General features: G+C 41.8%; 2 protein-coding genes across 5 annotated transcripts in view; one reads left to right on the forward strand and one right to left on the reverse strand.

The window, feature by feature from the left end:
• Positions 1–25,202, reverse strand: part of SF3A1 (splicing factor 3a subunit 1) — a 97,894-nt gene extending 72,692 nt beyond the window's left edge. Inside the window, exons 1-4 of the mRNA XM_069214622.1 lie at positions 25,022–25,202; positions 18,341–18,453; positions 18,042–18,243; positions 16,418–16,675 (exon numbers count right to left, since the gene is read on the reverse strand). Coding sequence (XP_069070723.1) covers positions 16,418–16,675; positions 18,042–18,243; positions 18,341–18,453; positions 25,022–25,069 — 621 coding nt within the window. The 5' untranslated portion in view covers positions 25,070–25,202. The remainder of the gene's footprint in view (positions 1–16,417; positions 16,676–18,041; positions 18,244–18,340; positions 18,454–25,021) is intronic.
• A 133-nt stretch (positions 25,203–25,335) lies between these two features.
• Positions 25,336–26,677, forward strand: part of CCDC157 (coiled-coil domain containing 157) — a 140,413-nt gene continuing 139,071 nt past the window's right edge. For 2 of the 4 annotated variants that reach the window (XM_069214623.1, XM_069214628.1), the window contains exon 1: positions 25,749–25,842. The gene's annotated coding sequence lies outside the window, so the exon portion shown is untranslated. Of the gene's footprint in view, positions 25,438–25,748; positions 25,843–25,896; positions 26,160–26,677 lie in introns of those variants that run through there. The other 2 variants (XM_069214624.1, XM_069214625.1) reach the window with 2 other exon arrangements.

Below are 26,677 nucleotides of genomic sequence, written 5' to 3' on the forward strand. Positions count from 1 at the left end.
TACCTAGAAAGGCCATTGTTGCTCCTTTCTTTCTAGTGGTGTGAGCCTTTGGTGTAACGGATAATTCTCTTTTAGCTTTAAGGTAACAGGTTTGTATGCATTTGACTATCCATCTGGCAATGCCCTGTTTGGCTATAGGGTTACCAGCATGGGGCTTTTGGAAAGCAACGAAAAATCTGAAAAGATTTTGTCCTGTCTATGTAATACATTAGTGCTCTCTTTATGTCTAATGTATGCAGTGCTCTTTCTGCTACAGAGTCTGGATGTGGAAAGAAGACTGGGAGTTCTACAGTTTGGTTTAGATGAAACGGTGAAATTACTTTTGGCAGAAATTTTGTATTTGTGCGTAGAACCACTTTATGTTTGTGTACTTGTATAAATGGTTCTTCGATAGTTAACGCCTGTATTTTGCTAACTCTCCGTAGTGAAGTGATGGCTATTAGAAATGCTACCTTCCAAGTCAAGAATTGGATTTGGCAAGAATGCATGGGTTCAAAAGGTGGGCCCATGAGTCGTGTAAGTACAATATTAAGATTCCACAAGGGTACTGGTGGGGTTCTTGGAGGTATTATCCTTTTTAGTCCTTCCATAAAGGCTTTCATAACTGGGATTCTAAAAAGTGACTTTATATGTGTAATCTGCAGGTAAGCAGAGATTGCAGTGAGATTAATTTTAATAGAAGAAAAAGCGAGATTTGCTTTTTGTAGGTGTAGTAAGTAACTTACAATGTTTTGTAGGAAGCATCTATTGGCGTGATTTGGTGTGGTTGGCAGTAGAAAACAAACCTTTTCCATTTATTAGCATAACAATGCCTTGTTGTCTGTTTTCTTGCTTGTTTAATGACTTCCATACACTCATTTGAAAGGTTTAGGTAGCCAGATTCTAAGACTTCAGGAGGCAGATTGCTAGATTAAGCGATGCTGGATTGGGGTGTCTGATCTATTGTTTGTGTTAACAGGTCTGGTCTGTTTGGGAGTTTGATGTAGGGTCCTACTGAGAGGTCCAACAGTGTGGTGTACCACGGTTGGCGAGCCCACGTTGGTGCTATGAGTATTAGTTTGAGTTTGTTTTGACTCAGTTTGTTGACTAGGAAAGGAATGAGTGGGAGAGGAAATATCCCTGACCAATTGATCCATAGATCATTGCCCTTGGACTGAGGGTGTGGGTACCTGGATGCGAAGTTTTGGCATTTTGCGTTTTGTTTTGATGCAAACAGATCTATGTCTGGTGTCCCCCAGCAGTACAAGTAATCCTGTAGAATCTGGGGATGTATTTCCCACTCGTGAGTTTGCTGGTGATCCCGACTGAGATTGTCGGCTAACTGAATGTGAATGCCTGGTATATATTGCGCTATCAGACAAATGTCGTTGTAAATTGCCCAATGCCAAACCTTTTGTGCTAGGAGGCATAGTTGTGACGAGTGTGTCCCCCCATGTTTGTTTAGATAGTACATTGTCGTCATATTGTCTGTTTTGACAAGAATGTGTTTGTGGACTAGAAGGGGGTTGAAAAGGTTTTAGTGCTAGGGAGACCGCTAGTAGTTCTACGTGATTTATGTGTAGTTGTTTTTGTTGATTGTCCCATTGACTTTGTATATTGTGATAGTTGAGGTGTGCTCCCCACCCAATCATGGAAGCGTCTGTTGTAATAATGGCGTGAGGCACTGGGTCTTGGAATGGCCGCCCTTTGTTTAAATTTACAGGGTTCCACCATTGAAGCGAAGAGTGTGTTTGGCGGTCTATCAACACTAGATCCTGAAGTTGACCCTGTGCCTGCGTCCATTGTTTTGCTAGGCACTGTTGTAAGGGCGTTTGGGACAATAGTGATGCATGAGGACATCACGCCTAGTAGTTTCATGACAAACCTAACTGTGTACTGGTGGTATGGTTGTATGCTTGACACTATAGTTTGAAACGATTGAACTCTTTGTGGGCTTGGAGTGGCAATTGCTCTTTGAGTGTTGAGTGTGGCTCCCAAGTATTGTTGTATTTGGGATGGTTGCAAGTGAGATTTTTGGTAATTTATAGAAAACCCTAGTTTGTGTTGGGTTTCTATTACATATTGTGTGTGACTTTGACACCGGAGTTGAGTGTTGGCTTTTATTAGCCAATCGTCGAGATATGGGAATACGTGCATGTAATGTCTCCTTATATGAGCTGCTACTACAGCGAGACATTTTGGAAATACTCTGGGCGCTGTTGTTATCCCGAAGGGCAATACTTTGAATTGGTAATGTTTGCCCTGTATGACAAATCTGAGGTATTTCCTGTGAGATGGATGGATGGATGGGTATGTGGAAATACGCATCTTTTAAATCCAGTGTTGCCATGTATTCTCCCTGTTTTAGCAGGGGAACTACAACTTGTAGTGGGACCATGTGGAAATGTTCTGATTTGATGAAGAGGTTTAATGTTCTGAGATCTAAAATTGGTCTTAGTGTTTTGTCTTTTTTGAGAATAAGAAAATATAGGGAGTAAACCCCTGTTCCTTTTTAATGGGGAGGTACTAGTTCTATGGCTTGTTTTGTTAATAGTGCTTGTACCTCTATTTGTAGCAGGTCAAGATGTTGTTCCGACAGTTTGTGCGTTCTTGGGGGAACATCTGGAGGGAAATGTGTGAACTCTATTCAGTAACCATGTTGGATAATTGATAGAACCCATGTGTCCGTGGTTATGTCTGACCAATGTTTGTGGTATTTTGTTAATCTTCCCCCTACCGGTGATATGTGTTGGGGGAAGTGTGACATTGAAGTCACTGTTTGTTACCGGGGGTCTGCTTGGTAGGCTGAAAATTTCCCTTTGCTCTTGGGAATTTTCCCCTGAATGAACCACAAAACCCCCCTCTCTGGTACTGTGACTGGTAGGTGAGTTTTGTTTGGGAGGTGGATGCCTCCGAGGGTTGCTGTCTAAAACCTCCCCTAAATTGTGGCATCCTAAATGTCCCCCTATACTGGGAAGAGTAGAGTGTGCCCATGGCTTTGGCCGGGTCTGTGTCCTTCTTCATTTTTTCAATGGCGGTGTCCACCTCCGGCCCAAATAGTTGCTGCTGGTTGAACGGCATGTTTAACACCACTTGCTGTATTTCAGGTTTGAAGCCTGAACTTCGTAGCCATGCATGCCTCCTGATGGTGACTGCTGTGTTTACAGTTCTTGCTGCGGTGTCGGCAGAGTCCAGTGCCGAACGGATCTTGTTGTTGGAGATGGCTTGTCCTTCCTCAACCACCTGTTGAGCCCGTTTTTGATATTCTTTTGGTAGATGCTGAATGATATCATGCATTTCACCCCAAAGGGCTCGGTCGTAACAGGCGAGGAGGGCCTGTGAATTGGCGATACACCATTGGTTGGCAGCTTGCGACGCCACTCTTTTCCCTGCTGCATCGAATTTGCGGCTTTCTTTATCAGGAGGTGGTGCATCTCCTGATGATTGCGAGTTTGCCCACTTTCTTGCGGCTCCCACTACTACAGAGTCCGGAGGGAGCTGCTGTGTAATGAATACAGGGTCCCATGGGGGTGGTTTATATTTTTTCTCAACACCCGCGGTGTGATGGCCCTTCCCTTTACCGGCTCTTGAAAGACTTGTTGTGCATGCTTAAGCATGCCTGGTAGCATAGGCAGGCTTTAATATGACGTATGCGTGGACGCCAGGCTATTGAAAAGAAAATCATCCTCCAATGGTTCTGAGTGCATAGTGACATTATGGAATGTCGCAGCCCTGGCTAGTACTTGTGTATAGGAGGTGCTATCCTCTGGAGGAGATGGCTTTGAGGGGTAGCCCTCAGGACTGTTGTCTGAAACCGGTGGGTCGTAGAGGTCCCAGGGATCTGCATCGTCCTGTGTTTGAATAGTATGTGTGGGTGACTGTGCAGTTGGGGTGCCAAATGGTGACCTTGTCCTTTGTGGCGGCAATATTTCTGGTGATAAATGTGGAGTTGGTGACCTTTCTCTAGCCACCTTTGCTCTTGGCTGATCAGTTTCAGTCTCTGGGTGAAAAGCCAATTTCCTTTTAAATTTGAGAGGAGGGATAGTGTGAATTTTTCCAGTATCCTTCTGGATCTGTAATCTTGGTTGACTTTGATCAAACTCCTCCACATCCAGCTCCTGCTCAAACCTGTGCCTCTCTTTAAGTTGTTTGGAGAGCCCATGTTCTTCGGTGTAAAAGTCTTTTTCGGCTCCAAAGCCGGCTTCCTCGGCACCGAAATACCCATGGTCAAGGTTGGTCTCGGCTCCGAAAGGCTCTTTAGAGGCTTATTGGTTTCGACCATTCGATGTCGACTTTTTTCGACGCCGGGTTCTCGACTCGAGTCAGAAGACTTCGGCACAATCTTGGCATTTTTCAGTGCCGAAGATGTTACTTGGTCACCGCTTTTCTTGTGGGTCGAGCCATGGCCTTCAGGCAGTGGCGTCACCGAGGCCTTCTGTTTTTTTGACTGACTTTGGGGTTGGGTCGGGGCAGGCGTACTCACTTTTTGGCCCGCTGTCGGTGGTCGGTCTCTGTCGGAGTCGTCCGATTCCGATCCCTGGATAGAGATAGCCATCTCTTCCTCTTCGACGTCGAGGTGTTGTGTCGATTTTGATGCCATCTGTAAGCGCCTCACACGCCAATCTCTCAAGGTCTTTTTCTACTGAAAAGCCTTGCAGGCCTCACAGGTATCCTCCCTGTGCTCTGGTGGCAGACACAGATTACAGACCCGATGCTGGTCTGTATAAGGATACTTGGCGTGGCACGTCGGACAGAAATGGAAAGAAGCTTCGACAACGGGTGTGGTCGGGCCAACCAGGCCTCGGCTGGGTGCAGAAGCCCCGAAGGGCCGCCGAAGCGGTTGCCTCGTCGGTGCCGAAGTATCTATAGGAAACCGGTCCCAAACGCAACAATACTGACAGATTTTCAATGATTTTTAAACTTTCCCGATTCGAATCACGGAGCGAAGAGGAACACATACGAACCCGATGGCGTAAAGAAAACAATCTAAGATGGAGTCGATGCCCATGCGCAATGGAGCCGAAAGGGAGGAGTCACTCGGTCCCGTGACTCGAAAAGACTTCTTCGAAGAAAAACAACTTGTAAACACTCCGAGCCCAACACTTGATGGCAGGAACAGTGCACAGCATGTGTATCTGCAGCTACACATGCCATCGAACATATATATATATTATATATAGTTACTTGTTATTTTTGTAAGCAGTTAGTGTGTCATTTGTGCTTCTGTAAAACAATCCGTGGTTTGCTTGGACTCTTTACAAAGTGTACCTTGTTTTGAACCACTATATCTATATAAAGAGCCAGCTTCCTACAAGTCAACACCATGTCATGTCTCACTGGACTTAATGCAGTCATGAGAACAGAAGAAACATACAATAAGGATATGATAAGTAGACGCATGTCAACAGAAGACAGCAGCACTACACTAGACGTCTTCACGCAGGATGTGCAGCTGTGAAAATGTGATAGCAAAGTAATGCCTATATAGTCTTTGTCAAATTTCAACTAGGCCAGATTTCAACAGCACATCACTAGGAGGGTTATTTTTACGGGCGAGCGCAAAGCGCTCCTTCCCGAGTTGTAATCTCTTTTGTGCTTCATACCACGCCCATGTCACGTCAGTTTCTTTCATTGGTTCGTGAGCCTGCCTTTTAAAATCTGCTTGCTTTCATTAGTGAAAGGCATGCATATGTCATGCCTTTTCCGGTGTTTAGCCCTCCTCGAGCGCAGCGCCCAAGTACTGAAAACATACGAGGCTCCACGTTTTCCGTTCGGTTTCTGGACGACTTTTTCTTCTTTTTTCGCAGCGTGATCTCACTGGGCAGAAGTCGAGCACTTTGCATAACATCAACCCTGTTACATAGTTAATTGCACTTTTGCCGGTTACATGGATAATTGCACTTTTGCCGATAGGTTTCACTACGAGTGAACTTTTATTTCCCTTTGTGTGTCTGCTTTGCACTGACGGCGGCTGTCATCTCACTTATGTGAAACTTTTACTTCTCAGTTGATATGGCAAGAAAAGTCCTGTTAGTTATGTGAAAGTGTTTTATTTTAATTTTCAATTTATGTGGCAAGAAAAGTCCGGTTAGGAGTTTACAATGCTAATTGCTCTCTCTCAAGCAAACGCAAGACCGGTTGCATTGCAAATGCTCATTTCTTTTACAACTAAATCTTGAATCAAAGATCCAGTTGGAGGAAAGATAATTGGATAAAATAAAAATTGTAATGAAAAAGATTGTAATTAAAAGAGATTGTGTGTAAACACTTTTCTCACACCCCAATTACTTAAAAGGAGTATAACAAGGTAGAACAAAAGACAGCAGCATTGTAAGTTAAATGGTTGCCCTAACTACGAACAAACACTACCTAATAAGAAAGGAAGACACATGAAGATGGATCAAAGAAATCGCTGCACAGGCTTCTACGTGTAAACTGATAATCCTGTGAGGTGGCCCTGAAGCATAGCTTTGCAGGACGTAAGTCCATAGGCTGTGACTAAATGGCTGTGGACAAAAGTCCTGACTCTTTGGACTAGGATAATGGATGTGATAAGCACAACATCTAGTTGATGAAGCAGCTAAGGAAGGTCTGAAATCCCAAACAGAAGTTGTCAGCATTGCGGTGGCATTGTCTCCTCAGATCCGCTTTGACACAGGAGAACAGAGGGAATGCATAAAATAGTACATGCTGTTTCTTTAGAGACCAACAGTTCAAACTCAAAACAACTTCATATTAAGACTCTAATTGGTTTCTTAGTCAACTGTTTTCATTTCTGCTCACTACTACAGCAGAGTGCTTTTGAAACATATTCCAACACGATTCTGCAGAGCTCACTGTCAAAACAGCAAGTCCTTGTTTTGTAAAACTCACTGCCTTGCTCATCCCTAAGCAGTGATGGAAATATGACAGATCTAGTCTACTGTGGTCAATATCCATTTGTTTAGAATCTGAAACAAAAAAAGGATGTGGTGTACTTCTTAGAGTACAATACTTCACAGAAAGGTCTATAAGAGCAAAATCACATCCTAAATAGAACAGTGCTACTGAGCAATCCTGCTCAATATATGGAAAAGGGTCCCATTTCACAACAACCATAATTACAGCTCCACTTTCTTAAATTCATAAGTGAGCAATTCTCAAGTCCACATATTGTGAATATAAGGTTGTCACATCAGGGTGCATCATTTTCAACTGCCAGACACTTGAGAACCTGGAATGCGAGAATGCCAAACTCACATGGTAGAGAACAAACTCCGCATTTGACATCCTCTGATCCTTAAAGTCATCTTGTGCTGTCAAAAAAAGGTGAAGTAGGCGTACATCCTTCCATCCAAAAAGGACATTCTGGAGCCTTCTAAAGGACACATACATTTAGAGGCCAAATCCAACACTGTTGGTTGCAGATGTGGCTTGCATCGTACAAACGTAAGCAACTACCTGGGCACCCTATATGCCAGTATTAAGCCCATGCCTGAGTAAAGTCACAACAGCAGTGAGAAAAGGGGGATGCTGCAGGAGACTGCAGGAAATCTGCCTTTCCTACGTGTTCATCCTTGATTTTTTACCTTCTGCTGGTCCCTATATTTTTACTGGTGTTAGAACTCTGTACACATTAACACTGCGAACCAGTGGTAAAGTGCCTGTGCCTCCCCTATAAACATGGCAGAATTGCAGTACTAATTGTGCATCTACAAAATTGGTACAGCAAACATGGCATGAGGACTACCCTGTGAAGCCAGGCTATAGCAGTATTAAAACAGCAAACTGACCTGTCAAAATAAACCCTTTTGACAGATCAAAACCTTCCTTTTAAATATTTTTAGTTTTCCAGAAGCAAACAGTAGACTGACCTGAATGGGCAGAGCTAACTCCTCTGAACCTGACAGAATATGCAGGGTGGAGCTGTGAGTATCCTTTTATCTAACATTAGTGTCAAATCCTGCTTGAATGTCAAATTCTGCTTGACATGTCTGCAGGGTTTACATAGAACAATTTAGGGCATACTTGAAGGGAAACAATTCTAGTACATGCACTATCTGGTAGCTGAAAACCCTTCTTTTTCCCTTATCAAATGCCCATCTCTAGGTTTATTATGGGTAAAGTGCCTGGCCCAAACTGATCTTAGTGTTAGATGTGGGAAGGCACTAGGAATACCATAGTACTCCCCCCCCCCACACACTGCCCTGGTCCTCAGAGCTCAAGCTTAGTGTGTACGAGGACTTCGCCATCTTCAAAATGTCAAAAGTGGGTAGAGTTGGCCTCGGGCCTTTTACCCCAATGGTTAGGGTGTGTGCCCAGGAGTGATGACCACTCACTATCTCATACCAGGCACCCACTTCAGAACATGACTGATCTTGCTGTTTGAGACTTGAGAGGCGCACTGAAGGACTGGATCAGCTATCCCTTGTACCCAGGACAAAAAGTAGACTCTAAGGCTTGTAAGGCGGACTGCTTTTAAAAGGTACAGAGTCACTACAAGAAGACTTTTCCTGCAACTGACCAGTGACAACTGGACCTGGACCGGACCCTCCTATTGGCTTCTGTCTGCCACGCTGTAAGTCGCCAAGTCCCTCCTATGAGGTCCTGGTATGCTTTAAAAGTGTATTCTGTGATAGATTGGGGCTTAAAAGAATAAAGTCAGATGGTAACATCTTTGTCTACCTGGTTGGTGTATCCGACCCATGCCCATCGCGGTCAGCATCAAATTCCACACAGGCTCTGATCTACTACAAACATCACTGGCACTTTATGATTCTTGGCACTAGTCCTACTTACAACTTTAAAAATGCTGTCCATTTGTTTTTTTACATTTTACTCTTTTTTCAAATTTGCATTGGGGTTTTAATTGTTTTGCATTTCAACATAAGGAACGTTATTCCTAATTTGGTACTGCATACCTACTTTACACATTACCTATAAGTTAACCCTGTGTACTCCGTGCCATAGCTACCAAGGCTTTGAGCTCTGGTTGATGAAGTGAATTTGAGGGCTCACCCCACTTGAATAATAATCAAATTTCTTAAAGAGACTGACGGAGACAGCTAATGCTTATTTCTAGAATTTAGAGACAAGGCACAAAATAGTGTGCTCTCCGGCCCGGATCAATGGCGCAATTGGCAAATGTATGAAGGAAAAAACTATCTGCTGAATTATGGTAGCAGTGAGAAACACTAAGAGGGAGATAAGCAAGGCCATCTTCTAAGAGTATCTTGATGAACTAAGAAGAACAGTGTGTATTAGCTTGTTATTACTATCAAGATCAACAAATAAGATCTTAAGTGCCCCAAGTATGATACACAAGGCCTTTTTTAGCGACACACAAGCAGAGTAACTCATATGATTTAGTCATCCAACTGTTCATCTCCATTTATTTACTTTATAAACGATTTCAACAACAATTAAAAACATGGTTCAATACATTACGATGTAAACCCCTTCATGGGTGTGCTCTTGGTCACATAATTACAAAAAAGAAATCTGAACATCATTAAAAGAAAGTATAAATACCCAGTTTTGCAACTAATCTCTCAAATTTCTTGTAGCAAAGTAAAATATATTTTCACAGCAAATACCAATGTGAATAATTTCACACTGCAGATACAAATCAGTAATTGATATATATACTCACAACAAATACGAACAATTTAATTACGTGTGAACGTACGCTAACAACTTTCTGTAGCCAACTGCCCTCCTAGAAAGCACTGGTCTACCAAATAAGAGTTAAAAACATTTTGCATTTTTTATCTATATTGGACCAAAATGCACTAGAGCTTTTCTTGTAATAAACCATTGTTAAGTGTTACAGCTACAAAAGTTAAACTTGTCAGCTCGTGCCAAAGGCTGTTAAACATGGATGATCTGGAGACTCCATGCACCGAGCAATATTTGTTAAAAAAATAATAATAAACAAACAACTATACATATTCATTTGTGTAGAATGCCATCTTCGTTTCTGTGCCATGCTCATTAGATGAGCTTGGGATTTAGGCAGCTGGAGAAATAAGTAAAACTGCTTTGTTATGATAGTAACAACAACTGAAAAGGAAGAGATCTTGGTAGCCATATTGAAAGGACACAAAAGGCTCACTACGGCATATATAAACTGTCTGGTTATTGTTGAGGGGTCAGCTATACAATGATCGCTGTTGTAGGAGCGAAGGGCATAAATGCTGCAAACTCAAAGCTCTTGAGATGCCTTAAAAAAAACAGCCCTAAGATGAATTAAACAACAGTGAAGTCAATATGATCTTTAATACGAGTATAATATTCAATAGTGAATTAAGTTAAAAGTTGGAAAAGGGATCCAACAATTAAGATAACAGAAATCTTTCTCTAACATAAGAACCTTAAATACAACACACAAACAAGCATTTTTGTAATGCAATAGGTCTTGCATTTGTGAGCTACTGGCATGGTAAATGGCAATGTCTTTTACCTATGTGTTTTGATCACCACGCATGCCGGCTGCTCCGAGCAACCCTCTCCCTCTTTCCGGTCTGTGTTTTACTGTGTTAGTGGCCACCTGCTGGAAGGTTTCTTTTCTCCAGGAGCCTAAGTGCGGGGGGGGGGAAGCAAAGAGTACTGCAATGAAACAACCCCACTTGCGCTTTTTGTTTCTCAAATCTTGTTGCTTCAGATGTAAAGAAAATATCCCAGGGAAACATGACAGACATCTGAAGCAACAACATTTGAGAAACAAAAAGTGCGAGGCAAATTCCCAACAGGGTACTTCTGTTCTCGTGCGAGGCAAATTCCCAACAGGGTACTTCTGTTCTCGCTCTGCCCTCCCTCTTCAGAAGAAGTGGAGTTGTTTCATTGCAGTGCTCTTTTCTCACCTCCCACGCATGTAGACTCCTGGAGAAAAGAAACCTTCCAGCCTGATTTAAAAAAAAAAAAAAACAGCTTCAGCTCTAAAGAAAATATTGCAGGGAAACAGAACAGAGACTGAAAATGCACCTTTAGCCATGTTGGCAGCTGTGCTTAACCCTCGGAATGGCACAGCGCCCCCTCGCCTCACATGCCACCTGCTCTGAGCGCCCCCAGGCTAAGAAAAAAGTAGATCCAAAACACATGCTGTAACTATTAACAGCGTATTTATCGAGTACTCCGTCTCTGCGCTTGGGGAGGAGTGAAAACTGGAAAAGGCATGACAAATGCAGGCGATCATCAAACAGGAAGAAGAAATAAAGGAGCAACAATGAAAACAGCCCATTAAAAAAGATGGGCTGTATGAAAGCCCACAAACTATCAACAGGTCATTAAGCGAAAGCACAAGCACTATCTAGGCTTGACCTTAATGTGTCAACATGTACACAAAAAAAGTGACAAATATAAATATAGCATTCTGTTACAGATGAATAACAGCAATATATAGAGTGTAGTTATCACAGGTTATCACATCTTTCTTTAAAGCTTTTCTTATTGCTAGTATGCTAGTTGTCTTCTTACACAGAATTTTTCTTAGATTTGCATTCCTCTGGAGAATAAAAATGTCCTTGAAAATCAGAGTATCTAAAAATCTGGTTTACATGTTTATAATGTGTTGATATTATAAAACAGGCGATTTTTAACCCTTGACTTTCTTTAGAGTACTTAGAAACAAAAACTACGGTGGATTTGCCTTCTTTGGATTTGTTCTTTAATAATTCTTTCTTTATGATGTTGGATATCTTACGGCATTTCATACACATTTTATGCCTGTATTTCATACTCTTCTACATCACGGACTAATCTTTTCACTCGCATGAGTTGTCTCACTGGTAGATTAGCTTTACATGTTCATTGATGAAAGCCGATGAAATGTAACTGTAGGAAAGGGCCTCTTTTTGTATGATGACCCACCGCCAAGTTTTGGACTGATGTTGCTAGATTTCTGACTCTGTAGTGCATTGGGTCCTGCTGTCCAGGCCACAGTGCAAGTCCTTGACCCCCATATGTACAACTGACTAATACCAGATTACCTCATTCAACTTACCAACAAGTCCCTGTGGCATCTAGCGCTAGTGAGTTAAATATCATTAGTTAAATGCTTCAATTACCTTTGCCACCACTGTAGAGATAAGGTGAAAATGTGACTCCAGGCCTGTCACTGCAGACTAGTCGGGCAGCTAGCTCAAAACTGCCAACTTGACCTGACAAAATAGATCCTTTTACCAGGTGAAATCCATAGGAGACGCCTTGGTATACCACTAGGCAGAGTGCTTAATATTAAAAGAAGTGCATGTTCTGCTTGTGTTTAACATACACTGAAAGTGACAACACGAAAATGCTTTTTTCACAGTGGCAGAGCTGGTGGTCCCATTGGCTAACATGGAGCTTCATTAGCCACTGCACTAACTGCCAACTTCAATTTGAATTCAAAATCCAATGCTATTACTCCAAAGTATAAAATGAATAGTTACCAGACTCATTGCTGAGATCGGATTTTAGGTAACTTTTAATAGAAAGGTGACTTCTGGTAGTCACCGCTAGTTGCCCAAACCGGAAGGTAGCCTATCCTGTCTATCTGCAGCAGTTTTCACCACAAACAGCGTGCTGCCCTTCTACGAAGAAGTTTGAAGCACTCCCACGAGCAGAGACAAAGAGTACCCCATGGCAGGAGAAAATGCGACCTCCCCCAGCAAGACACCTGTCGGGTGGTGAACACAGATGGTCCATCTTCACAGAGGCTAAGACCTCAGTAAAGCAACGATGATCACACCTTTGCCTTCCTGCTCCTTAGGAGAAGATGCTGGCCTGTCTGCCTACACAGCGGGGGCTGGTGAACCGGTTTTCAGAGGGGGTGACACATTATGCTGGGTGGGGGCACTCACAAGGGAAGAAGGCTTGCTCCACTGTGGATTTAGGTAGAGACGGCTATGCGGAGATTGTATGGAGCCAGAGCCGCAAGAAGTGATGTAAAGTGGGAAGGGTGGTCTCATGAGGACTACTGTCCCACTGGCTAGTGAGTCCTCCACTCTAACACATGCGAAGATGGCGTAAGAGTTGCACTCGAAACCCATTGTCCTCAGATCACTAGTGGACTAGAAAGAAGACAAAAGAAGGACTGCCTTGCTCCTCCCTGCACCCAGCAAAGAAAGGCTGCACCAAAGATTGGACTGTACCTGCAACAAGGACTATGCCTGCTGTGTCCACTCATGGAAAAGACATCCACTTGTGCCAAAACAGAAGTAGTATGGTGGCAAATTATTATTAGGCCCCTGGAGGCAGATCGGCCTAATATAATTAGGCAGATCTGCCCCCGGGGGGGGGCAGAAACCTTTAGACACCAGGGATATTAATATATTTTTATTTACTTTATGTTTTTATGTATGGGGAGCGACCCCTTAGGCAAGGATAGCTCCCTTGGGGGGAAATTGTATTTAGGCCATTTCTGCCCCCCCTTGGGGGCAGATCAGCCTATGTTTGTTAGGCCAGTCTGCCCCCAAAGGGGGCAGAAACCTCAAGACACCATGGATTGGTGTGTGTGTATGTTTTGTTTGGAGGGGGCAGCCCCTTGGGCAAGGGTCTCTCCCCATGGGGGCACATTACTGTTGGCCATGACTGCCCCCCTTGGGGGCAGACTGGCCTATTTTGGAAGGCCCATCTGCCCCCAAGGGGGGCAGAAAGCCCACCAGAGACCAGGGAAGATTTTTTTCCCCCAAAATAAGAGGTTGGGGGGTATGGCCATAACCCCACCCCAAATAAATGGGGCCAAAGTTGTTCTGCCCACCAGTGGGCAGATTGGGCAATTACCCAGTCTACTAGATGCCAGGGAATACAAAAAAGAAAAAGAAAATAGTGGGGTGGTGGCTACCAACCAGTATGGACCTGGTTATGCCCCCACCCGAACTGAAGGGGCTAATAGTCTTTCAGCTCTCCCCCGCACACTAAAACATCTTATCCCATGGCAAGCAAGAGGACATTTGATTATTTTTGGTTTTTGTTTTACATTTGGGCCATGAGAGCTTGGTAACTCTCAAAATCGTCCCACCTGGAATGGTGAGGGCTGCACTTTTTTTTTTTACTTTGGGACGCTGCCATGCTCAAAAATCCACAAGACCTAGACACATCTGAAAACTAAACATCTAGTTGATTCCATGGTGGTGTGGTTCACATGCACCCTGCACCATTTCCTTACCCACAATGCACTGCAAACGTGCAACTTTGCTGGAAAGCATACATTTTTGTGATGGAACCTTCCGGAATCTGCAGTAATCCACAAATTCCTACAACCCAGCATTGTCTCATCTATACCAATAAAATTTCTGCTGCACTTGTCATTCTGAATTTTTTTTTTTTCTTTTCTTTTCAAACTGTCCTTTTGGACCCACTTTGGTTCCCCCTCAATTTCAACGTGTTTTTGGCTCTTCCCTGTCACAAACACTTGGCCCACCTACACAAGTGAGGTATCATTTTTACCAGGAGACTGAGGGGAACGTTGGGTGGTAAGATATTTGTCCCAGTGCAATGATCCCACACAGATATGTGGGAAAAATTAGATTTTTTAGCTAGATTTGTGGGTTGCTGAGGATTCTGGGTAAGAAAATATTGGGGGATCCACGCAAGTCACACCTCCCTTGACTTCCTCGGGAGTCTAGTTTTCAGAAATGTAAGGATTTGGTAGGTTTCCCTAGATGGCTGCTGAGCCCAGGACCTTAATTTCAATATTTTTTTTATTTCAGTTGTTATTTTCTGAAGGAAACCCTTGTGGGATCTACACAAAATACCCATTGCTGAATTCAGAATTGTGTCTACTTTTCAGAAATGTTTAGGTTTCTGAGATCCAGCATTGGTTTCACACCCATTTCTATCACTGACGAAGGAGGCTGAAAGCACACAAAAATCGTAAAAATGGGGTATGTCCCAGTAAAATGCCAAAATTGTGTTGAAAAATTGGGTTTACTGATTCAAGTCTGCCTGTTCCTGAAAGCTGGTGATTTTAGCACCGCAAACCGTTTGTTGATGCCATTTTCAGGGGGAAAAACACAAGCCTTCTTCTGCAGCCCTTTTTTTCCCCATTTTTTTTTTTAAACGAACTTTTCACTGTATTTTGGCTAATTTCTTGGCCTCCTTCAGAGGAACCCACAAAGTCTGGGTACCCCTAGAATCCCTAGGATGTTGGGGAAAAAAATACTCAAATTTGGCGTGGGTAGGTAATGTGGACAAAAAGGTATGAGGGTCTAAGTGGGAACTATTCCAAATAGGCAAAAAAAAGGCCTGGCACAGGAGGGGGAAAAGGCCTGGCAGCGAAGGGGTTAAGTACTCATGTAGGATGGGCTCAAAGTCCTGTTTTCAGTATTTTTACTACTGGTCTGGTTACTTATGTCCTTCGAGTTGCTATGCATTTTTAACTGCCTCAGCGGAGCTGATATTATCTTTTTATTCCACAACCCGAGAAAAATATCAATTGTGTTAATTTAAATGTAATTGCACACCATCAATGCTGCTGTGATAAAGCAAAATATCTAGAATGATACGCTGACATGCTACCTGCCATTTTATCCCAATTATAATGCTTTTTCCGAGAACCATGGGGTAAACCAATCCCACATCATTAATTCCACTAAGACAGTCACATCGAAATGCAGGGCAAGTGGAAGAAAAAAAAATAAGTTACTCAAAGTAACTTTAATAAGCAAAGCCAATAAAACACTGAATTCATAATGCATATCAGATGCTTTTATGTAAAATTCGTTTTTAATTTTACGCTTCTCAAAATACTACAATCTGTTTATTCATCAGGAGTGGGAGATGGGTTAGTTTTACACCCTCATGCCTAACCACAGTCTTCCATTAAAAGACCCCATGTAACTAGAAATGAAGGGCGGAATAAAATGATACAGTGGTCCGGAGCGAACAGTGAAGAATAATAGTTACAAATAAAAATACACAGCAGTCTATAACTAGACAATTCATAAACCTGTTTCCAAGCAGGACTGCCAGCTAGGAGCATAAATTGGGAGTAAACGCGCAGGACTGTTTTTCAAACTTCGTTTGCAAACTCCCCTTATCCTAAAGCTGCTGAACACACCCCAAAACCCTTGTGAACTCACTCTGGACAGTAATCACACTTACCATATACCGGTGGGTACACCACTGTAGCTTATTCACCAAGTACACACTTGTGCATTTGCACTTGCTAATTTTAATTTGCACATTGAATTATTGCTGAATTCTTAACCTGCACTACACTTTGACAAAATGCTAAATAAATGTACCTTTCCTTATCAATGGATCATGGTAGTTTGTTAAACTGTTATTGTATCGTTTTTATGTACACTCTTTAACATATTCATTGATCATATCCACATTACAGACATTTTTTAAATAGCTTCTCCAGACGAATAAGTGACCAGGCAGTAACATGAGGAGTTCTGTTATCACCTGGGAACAAGGAAAGATTGCCAACTGTGTTTGGAATAATCAAGGGTAATGTAAAATGTCCTCCTACCTTGGTATACTGCTCCACAAGCTTGGTAAAGTAATTGAAAAGACTGTGCTGTGGACGGAGGAAGTCAAATTGGAAATTTCGTTGTTCTTTCTGCATCAGCTGAGTGAGGAACTGACGTCCATTGCGACCTACAAATTGTGCAGTTAGCTTTACCACATCCAGGTCAAAGGCAGAGATTGAGGGAGGATCTGCTACAAACTCAAATTCTGGAGGTGGCTCTTTGGGAACAATGGTCTCCTGAATAACTTGAGCCTGCACCTATAACAAGTAATATAGGAAAATTATTTAAAAGCACACACAACAATGCTAAACCAAACCGTAAGTCCCTGCTATACCAGAGGTCAACTTTATAAGTGATGCAAATACACTAATATTAATTGTCACTTGTATACAATGCTCAAGGCTATTAAATGATGAGAACATTGAAATAAATTGAAGATAATAAAGACCAGATAATGACGAACAACCCAACAATCTCTCATGGGCCGTCTGTTGCATAACCCCCCTCAACCATTGTACATAGTGAAGATGTGCATGTTCTAAGACAGTAGTTACAAAAGATATTCAACCGCCAAATTCTCTGCTGCACCAGAAGTAAGAAATCACCAAATCTCAACTGCAAACTACACAGCCTGGCGCATAGCTCAAAGTATGCACACAGTCTACCATATTCTTCTAAAAAAAGGTGACATAAGCAGCTTCGATATTTGATTCTATGCTACTCCAGTACAACCTCAGCTTTGAGCAGCCAGGAACACATAAAACTGAACGCTATGCTATGAAGAGTAAAAATACATATTGTAATTTTGTGCTAAAGGAGGGCTCGGTACTGTACAAACTAAACGAGGAGATAGAGTGAATATATATATATATATATGTATATATATATAAAAATAATCTCACAATTGACATGCCCCAAGACACTGACGTATGAAGGGTGAGCGATCTAAAAGGAGGTTGGAACTGGAAAGATGCCACAGAGCAAATGTCAGCTCACCCCCGAAAGGGTTCACCAACCTACAAGTCTAATGCTCCATAGCAGGGGATTTAGCGATACAGCTCAAAGATCTAATGTTCCATGTACAGATTTAAAGGGCCCAGTGATGTGCAACGTTAAAGGCTTTGTTCTAAAGGGAGTTGACGGCCTACAAATCACAAAGTTTTCATACATGTCAGACACAGCCCAACACCAAGTAGTTATGCTTACACAGTCGGATCAGAAATCTGCAAAATCATTTTTCTGCTATAAAAATGATTTGACAACCTATGTAATCAAATGTTGTTCTATATTATAGAAAATCAATTTGAACACTCCAGTGATCTGCTATACAAAGAGACAATAAACTTAACAACCTCATTCTTGATAATACGTGGTATTGAAGCAAAAATTGTGTCTGTATTGGGAGGGATTGGCGAGCCATATAGCCCAGTGCTACTATGGGAAGGGTTAATGATACTCAGATCCTAACAATATATGCTTTCAATGCTTTTATATGGACGCCTCAATATTCAGAATCAGACCTAGTTTAGACTTCTCAAACAGCTGTCCATCCCTGAAATCTACTAGATCCCGATTAGGTGCAATTCGATGCAGTGGCATGCAACCTTCTAATTAAGACCATACCTTCTGGGGTAGCTGCTGGGCAGACTGCTGTGCCTGCATAACCTTTGGGATGGCAGCAGATGGCTCCTGCCCCTTGCCCTCCTTAAACTCATTAACTTTGTGCCGGTAGTAGGCATGATACGGGTCATTTGGGTTCAAGAAGTTGAATTTGGGATTATTTATTTCATTCTGACGGATTCGAGCTTCAAATTCTGGGCCGTTTCTGGAAGAATTGGAAAGATTGGTATTACAATATCACAAAGTAGAAATGGAAAACATAGCACACATTGGAGGCGACATCATAATTGCTTACCACATACCTGGCTACAAAGCTGGCTGTTTTGTCAACAATGTTCCTTACTTCAGGCGGTGGATAAATAATTCCAACAATGGGTTTAGGGGCTGGCACTTCTTCCTTTGGCTCCTCGTCAGGCTGTTGCCACAAAGGAGAACATTAAAAACACAGTTAACATAGAAAATCTACAGCCCAGCTCCAGTTAATCATAGCAAGCTGTGTCAATTTGACCTCCACCTCAGCCCAAACAATAATCAAGCAAGTGCACTGACAGCATTGAAGGCATTTTGTGACATCAATTGCAACCTACCTCAGAATTCTGGGGTCTGGATGTGTACCCGATTAACAACAATGTATACTGTCAGTTTGCCAATCTTTGGAGGACTGGCAGCTGTAGCAATGGTAAAGATTCTGGTGGCAAGGCAGGGTTTAATAATACAACTGCTCCCTGCTAAGAAGAATCTATTTCTTGTCTTTTTTTCATTGTTTTACATTTGTGTGCCCTACAACTAGATCCTTTGTCCATCCATTTGGGCTGTGGATGTCATGTGTTTATCTCTGGGGCCAGTGTTTTGATAGATGTGAAGCATGAGTGATATATGTGGCTATAGCCACACTGGAATCCATTCTGTTTTCCAACAACCAAGTAGTACCATAGGAGGTGGGCTGGGGAAAGCCCGGACAGCAGACGTGAATGCAGGGCTCCTCAAGGATAGTCCAGACATCTTTTGTAGTGATTCAGACCGTTGGGTGTGGAGGAGAGGAGGCAGTTACCCATTTAAATGTGAGTGAGTTTCCCCTGCAATTTCCTAGCCAATTGTTAACTTCCTGCTACCTCCTGCACAGGTTAATAGGTAGTTAAGTGGGACAGCATCCATTTCTTTCGTATCCTTGTTTTTGGTCTCTCTTGGTAGGATACTCCAAGTTCCACTGGGCTTTCGTGCTAGAAACTTGTAATAAAGACCTTGGCTGGATGGACCAGTCTGAGAAGAAATGTGAGACTGAAAACCCATGGCATTAAGATACTGAAGGGTTACCATGAAATGTGGGCAGAGGGATTCTTGGTGGCTAAGATTGTGACTCAACAATCATAATGTGCGTGAGGGGACAAAAACTCATCATTCAGAAATGTGGAGTATAAAATATTGGAGTGCAGTTAGATGAGCTTATTTCATTGATGGCATTGTCATATTAAAAGGTAAGATTGTTTCACTGTCTTTCACAAATTTCACTTAATTTTCCCACAGAAATATGTCCCAGAGATTGTCACATTTTATTGCAGATCAGGGGTGCTTTCCCATGGTACAGAGAACACATTTGGCTGAAATACAATCCAGAGATGCCAATAAAAGCTGCAATTTAAATTGGCTAAGAGAATATTGCTTAGATTAAGGCCCAAGTTATAGACCTGGCCTCCATGTTTAGAAAATGAAAAACATTAAACCCAACAGGATTTTGACAAAAAAAAACAAATAAGAGTAGCAGTTACTGAGAAGAATTGAAAGCACAAGATAATTATCCCTCCACCCAAAAAAAAACAAAAACAAAAAAAAAAAAACGTGTTCTGATAAAAAGCGAAGGTTTTATAATGAAAGGATAACTAGCATGTCTTTAATTTACCCCTAACGTCTCCTAGGAATGTACTTTCTTTTCTGTAAAAGTATGTCTAAGAAAATCAATAAAAACTCATTAAACCTTCTCAACAATGAAAAGATAGGAGGTTGAACCAAATAAAAGTGCTTGCTCTCCTAAAATGTCTACTTCACATCCGTCCAACTGCCGGCCCAAGATGGACTAAATTCCTGGTTGATTTTCAGGATATCTACATCAGCTATGTACATAAATTAATTTATATGGGATCAATTAAATCAACAGTGGTTATCCTGGAAATGTGGCATGGAATACAGACCTGGAAGCTGGACCCTGACTCGGTCTTCCATTTGTAAACCACCTGGCCGTTCATCAATCTTTTTTTCTATTACTAGACGGAAGTTTTGCCCATTAAAAGCATTTAACACACACCATGTTCTGTACTGTAAGGGGTTTGTTTGTGTGTCAAAGGCATTACACACAAATGCAGCTTTTCTGTAAAGCAGAAGGTCTCTTGTGATGGTCAAAAACGGCGCAATACTCCCCTGACACATTATGCATCACTCAAACAGAAGTTCTTTGTTATAAAAAAGAGTTACAGCTAAGATACACAGCTGTTTCAATGTAACTATTCACAGTGTGTAAGGGTGGGTGGGCAGTAGGTGAGGGTTTGGAACTCTAAAAGACACTTTATGGCCGGAATCCAACTTCATATCGTCTTGCTGTGACTGAAGAGAAAGGACTGAATTAATTTTAATGGTCCTAAAAAAAACTCACCGGAACTTAGTCTTCAGCAGAATATCAACGTGGCTTGCGGTTTTCTGTCAAGGTAGACAAGATGATCATTGTGATTCTGCCAGGGTGGCTTCTATGTCCCTCTAGAGTGTTCGACCACATATCCTTACAACTGTCTGGTTACCTCTTTCCAGAACTGTGCTGAGGTATGAAAGCCTGAGATCAGTTCTTAGTTTGCCAGAACCTAGGCATCAACGTTTGCTTTCTATGATAGACAGATGAGGTTTGGGAATGTCAGTAGGACAGGGCTGGACGCAATAACAAAGACCTGTTTATCATGCTTATGATATCAGATACGAGAGCCGAGCCATCCTGGGCATGGTTCCACTGGAAAATTGTATGATTTAATTTGCTGTAGCCTTGCCACCGCCACCACCACGATCGTTGCTATCAGTCTGAAGGAGCAAAAGATGGTTCAAATGATAGAAGAGATAGATATGGCGTGGCTTTGTGCTGGTTACAATAGCTGCAGATTGTTGACAGAGAGTTTTGCATTTCGTGCTTTTTGCAGTTTCTGGGCTCTTCATCTCCTGAAAGATGAAGCTCTCAATTTTTTTTTTTTTTAAAAGCTCACTTGACCTTGCTCGCTGCTGCTAAGTAAAACTTCGCTATTTTTTCCATTACTTTGCTAAATTGTTGGGTTGGAATTAGCTACAATTCTATATTTTTGGAAGTGCGACAGATGAAGTTGAAAGGTCCAACCATAGTTTAGATGGCACAAATGTATTAGGAGTTTGACGCAGAGCATGTGCAACTGCCAAATGTACATTCAGTTGATCCTGTCGGTCCCAAGGTGCGCAAGGTCTGAATTAAATGCATCATTAGTTATCAGGTCTGTCCATCCACAAGTTTAAGTGCTATACATTCAAAGTTTTCTGAGTGATGGTTGGCAAATACAAAACCATTTGAAGCATAAAAATGGTGTTACTGGCAGGAGAATGGTAACCCACTGCCATAATAAAGGAAGAAAGCTTAATTTTTTTGTGTGCATTATAAGACCAACAGTCAGATGTACGAAGCATTTTACTGGGTCGTCTGCAATCAGTAAAATGCATTTTGTCATGTACAAAAAGAAAAAGGTGACTGTGACTTGCTATCAAATCACATTTTGCTTTTGCGATACGGAATAAGGGAGGGGAGTGTTTAGGGCATTCCTTCCTAAGACCAAATAACACTGGTATGTATGAATGTTTTTCAACTGGAATCCCCTTTGTTAATGTGGGTGCGAAAATTTCTTAAGAGGACCACTGCCTACTCTTAAAAAATGAAAAGGAAAAAAACTTTTCATTTTTAGTTTTTGTAATGAATCTCGCTTTCCTTTAAGGGAAACGGGCTGCATTACACAAAAAAACAAAAATGCTTTATTTAAAAAGTTAATCACTGACATGGTGGTTTTTCTGACGGCATCAGGCCACCATCCCTTTGACTGTGGCCATTCCCAAATGAGTCGCAAATTGAGACCTGCCTCATGAATATCAATAAGGCAGGTCCCTTGCAACCTATTTGGGAACCACAAACAGTGTCTGAGAAACTGTGGCACTTCTCAGTTTCCTATTTCCTAATGGCGAATAGCAAAAATTTGCTTTTAAAAAATCACGAACCATGTTTTTTCAGACATCTGGCCCAAAGTGCTGAAATCGAAAAAAAAGAGTATTTGGGGGATTTATACAGAGGTCACTGCAGTGTACTCTTACCACCCGCTCTTGGTGTCTTTATTTTATGGCCGATCCTTGCAGAATCAGACCATCAAAGATCAAAACTGAGATGATATTCTCAGTTTGATTATGTGGTTTCCAACTTAGAGTCTGAGTGTGTTCAGTGAGTGTTGCTGAATTAGGACATGCAGATGAAGGCTCTCTTTATGAAGAGGTTGAGCTTTGGCACTCTGACAGTCGCCAGTTTCTAGTTAGGCCCTAGTTTCCACAGGAAAGGCGTTTGTTATGCCAATAACTTAGACGAATCTTCACGAAATTGTCAAAACTAGTACCCCACTCAATTCACCTGCCATCTTGAAAGTTTTGGGGTGATTCGTCAAGAGGGGGCTAAGAAAAAGCTGCGGGGAGGTGAGGGATCCCTAAATGTGTTTTTCAAATGCATTTTCCATAGGGATTTTGAACACAACTACAATCCGAACTGCTGGACAGAATTACACCTAATTTGGCAGAAAGCTAGCTCTTGGTCCATAAAGTCCCCTATTTGTAATTACTGTAATAAATAGCTTTAGAGATATAAAAGGAAAAAAATATATACATATCTTGGGACGTGGATCTGCGAATCCGGGGTACAATTAGGGCCCTTATTGGCTGACCGCAAACTGAGAGAAAAGTTGCAGCCGACATTTTGTTTATCGGCTCAGTGCGGGGTCAGGACAGAGGTATCCTGATCACATATGTCAGATGTAGGAGTTCCGGAGGGACCCCGCATTGGCCACAAATTGCCATTTTTTTTCTTTTTGTGGCCGATCCACCACAGGCCTCAGTGCACTCTCCAGGGTAAATCTGCAATCAACCCGAGGATCCTGGGGCCAACTGGAAAACAAATACACACAGCCAACCACCCACTGCGCATGGCTGCACGCGGCATGGGGTTGGCAGCACGCCAGGGGTTGAGTGCAGGGACTCAAGAAGGTTACAAGGGAGTTAAAGTTGGGAATTGGCATTAAAAAAATTAAAAAAACACCGTGGAAATTCACTGAAAAAAAACCCCAAAGATTACATGGACAATGTAGTTAGGTTTGAATTCACATGCACAAACTATAGAAATTAAGCTGCTATAGTTATTTCGAGTAACTATAAATCATGACCTAAGGTAACTATAATTTGTGCCCCGCCATGCAGTTTTCTCCTAAATCATTTTACTGCAAATTTAACATTGATATTATCAATGATGTTATCAAACATCTCATAGTGATGTAAAATGTGGGGTAATTAGCAGTGCATGGCGAGGCGTGAGATATAGTTACCTTAGGGAACGCGTTATAGTTACTTGGGATAACCTTAACTATTACAGATGAATTTCTATGGTTTTGTGCATATAAGTTCAGAACCTAACTATAACATCCCTGTAACAGTTGGGTTTTTTTTCTAAGGTTTTTTAAATGCTGTTTCCTAACTCAAATTTCCCTGTAACCTTTGTTTAATATAGGGTAAGAAAGGGCAGAGATAGCACAGGATGTCTTCATGTATGTCCAGATCTCTTGAGGAACTACTACTTCAGCATTAATGCGCGACCAATGTAAATTATTGAAGGTTCTAGTGACTAACGTAATTGCTACCATTATTGAATATAAACCAGGGCACACCAAAGCAGTCCAAAAAAGTTAATCCAAAGTGGAGAAATAAGTACAAAGTCCAGAAACTGTTCAATAGTTGATTGAGGTTTATTCCTGTTGAACAATAGTGCATCCAAAACAGCTGGCACGTGTTTCGTCACATTGACTTTCTCAGGGCAAGGATGGGGAGGATGTGTTCAAAAAGGTCGAGTGATAAAGTAGGTCTGTGTTTGTAGTCAAGCGATGAGAATAAAGGGTCTGTAGCATGTAGTTGTTGTAACTTCAAGAACAGAGTCCCAGTTGTTCTTCATAAGGTAAAACTATGGAGCAAGGTCATGATAAGGCTGCTTGTTAGTATTCATGCCGTGCGACTAGTGCTAATAGTGATTTTTGATTGATTGCTACCATTATAAGCACTTCACACTATCCACGTACTCGGGTGGCAAATTTGGAGGTGGCACCCAAATTCATGCAGCAGGCTATTGACACACTCGTCTATTTTACATTCTAATGTTCGCACTGTCGAAAAGGAAAGATAGAAAACTGTATATCCAATGTGGAATGAGATTTGACACTGTTTTAAAGGCAATTTCTAAACATCATATTGGACATATGGTAGTCATTTTGCAAAGGTCGTTTTACCTGCGATAAAGTATCACCAAATAGGAAATGAAGTTGCAAAAACATGGAAATGTCACACATAGGCAAACTGAAACGTCAGATACAAGCTAAGTGACGACCTGGCTGGTAGGTTATGTTGCCATATTACGATTTAATCCCACATACTACACCATTCACTCATCCCCCCACTCTTCAGGTACATTTCACGCTTGATCAAAGTCTAACGCTCAGCTGTTCATAATCCTACCTACTTAGATGTTCTAAACCCACGCTCTACATACCACCAACCTATTAAAATATTCCTCACTTTACAAAGACATTTGTCTATCCTGCATTCTTAAACACCCCTAAATTAGCTTCTTTACTTCAATCTATGAAACATCTACTCAGGGAATTTTGTTCCTCTACCCAACGCAGCTGTGCTCCTACCGGTTTGCTCTCTGCCCCGGGCAGGGCGGTGATAGGTCCGGCAGGCATTCTGAGTTTGTGCTGCCGCTCCTTGCTCCGCGTACAACTAAACGTACACAGCGGCAGCTACACAGATAGGCCGCACTACACCAGAGCGGGATGGAACCGAAGAGCGAGAGTAGACATCGATGAGGGACATAGACACAACGCATATCCAGCGATAAAGTTAGACAGAGAAAAAAGACTTCAGAATACCCTCAGTCAACAGACTAGACTAAAAACAAAAGAAGGACAGTACGCATGGAAAGCTGAGATGCAGGGGCGTAACACAAGGACTAAAACCACACAGAACTAGAAAGCTGACATTTTTATTGAAAGGGAGAACAAAAGTGGATGTCATTGGACGACATGTTTTTAGAAAGTAGCAGTGGCAGTCGGTATGTTATACATCGTTTGTTTAAAGCGATTTATAACCTATAATTTTAATGAAATGCCAATTCTAAATACTTATTAGTAAATACTAACTTGTATTTCTGACATACCCTGTACGCAACTGTAATCGCGCACTACCTTCTCCCCTTAACTTTTAAAATCTAAACTCAGATACACTGTGGGTGCCAGCGAATGATATTTCAAACGTTTTAAACTTTTTCCGTTTGTAACTCATTATTAGATATATGTTACTAAACTACAAAATAAGAACTAATAAACATAAAAGAAAGACAAACTGTGGCTACGGTCTGCCCATTGTGATCCACGCGGATCATGGTTACGTCACGCGCAATTATGACTGCGGTTTCCATAGCAACATTTGTACACCGCAAGACGGGAAGACGGTACAGGTGGGTGCGCGCGTCCTATATCGCACGGTTCTTCACGAAATCTATCACGAGTTCATTACAGAAACTGAACCACATATTGTCAACGCCACATTTGATCTTCCCACGTAAATGTATCAGTTCCACCAACTTACTGATCATGCACCGGCCTCCATTCAGCTTTTCCAAATACACCCTCATCAGAATTAATTTCGCCGCTCACATTGGTGTGTGAAACCAAACTAGTTTAAAGTTTTACAACGACGTACAGTCTGGAAAAAAACGCTTTACAATGTACTGTTTCAGTAGGAAGGAAGTTCAAGTGCATCGCAGGAACTCAGGTATATTTGATTTGGTCAAACATTTCGAACTTGTACTGGGATAAAATGCGTGATAAAAATGATACAGGTGGAATTTCAAGTGGAACACACGAAATGTGATTTCGCATGTGATTCCAAATTTTCTGAAAAATAACTGGAATAGTAGGTATTTCACATACCCAGGCTATTCTTCACCAGAGATAATCAGGTAGTATACGAAGGTCTGACATGTGAGGCAGATCCAATTGGCAGCTATCCTGGTCAATTCATGTCATCTTTAAGGGCATGGTGGGAGCTTTTTTCTTACATTTTATTTTTAGAATGCAAAGTTAGAAATGTAAATGCAACATATTCCTTTCTCTTGAGTGAAAACCATACTGTTATATTGTTTACACTACTTAAAGGATTTATGGCACTTAAGTTTAAAATGATTAATGTGTAATAGTGTGTATTTTTATGTAGGCATACTATTTGTGTGGCAAACACAAAACAAAATAACTTTGCTAATTGTATGTGTAATCCTGAAGTTCAAAGTGGAA

Source organism: Pleurodeles waltl, chromosome 11 (genome assembly GCF_031143425.1).
Source record: "Pleurodeles waltl isolate 20211129_DDA chromosome 11, aPleWal1.hap1.20221129, whole genome shotgun sequence".
In the NCBI taxonomy this organism is placed as follows: domain Eukaryota; kingdom Metazoa; phylum Chordata; class Amphibia; order Caudata; family Salamandridae; genus Pleurodeles; species Pleurodeles waltl.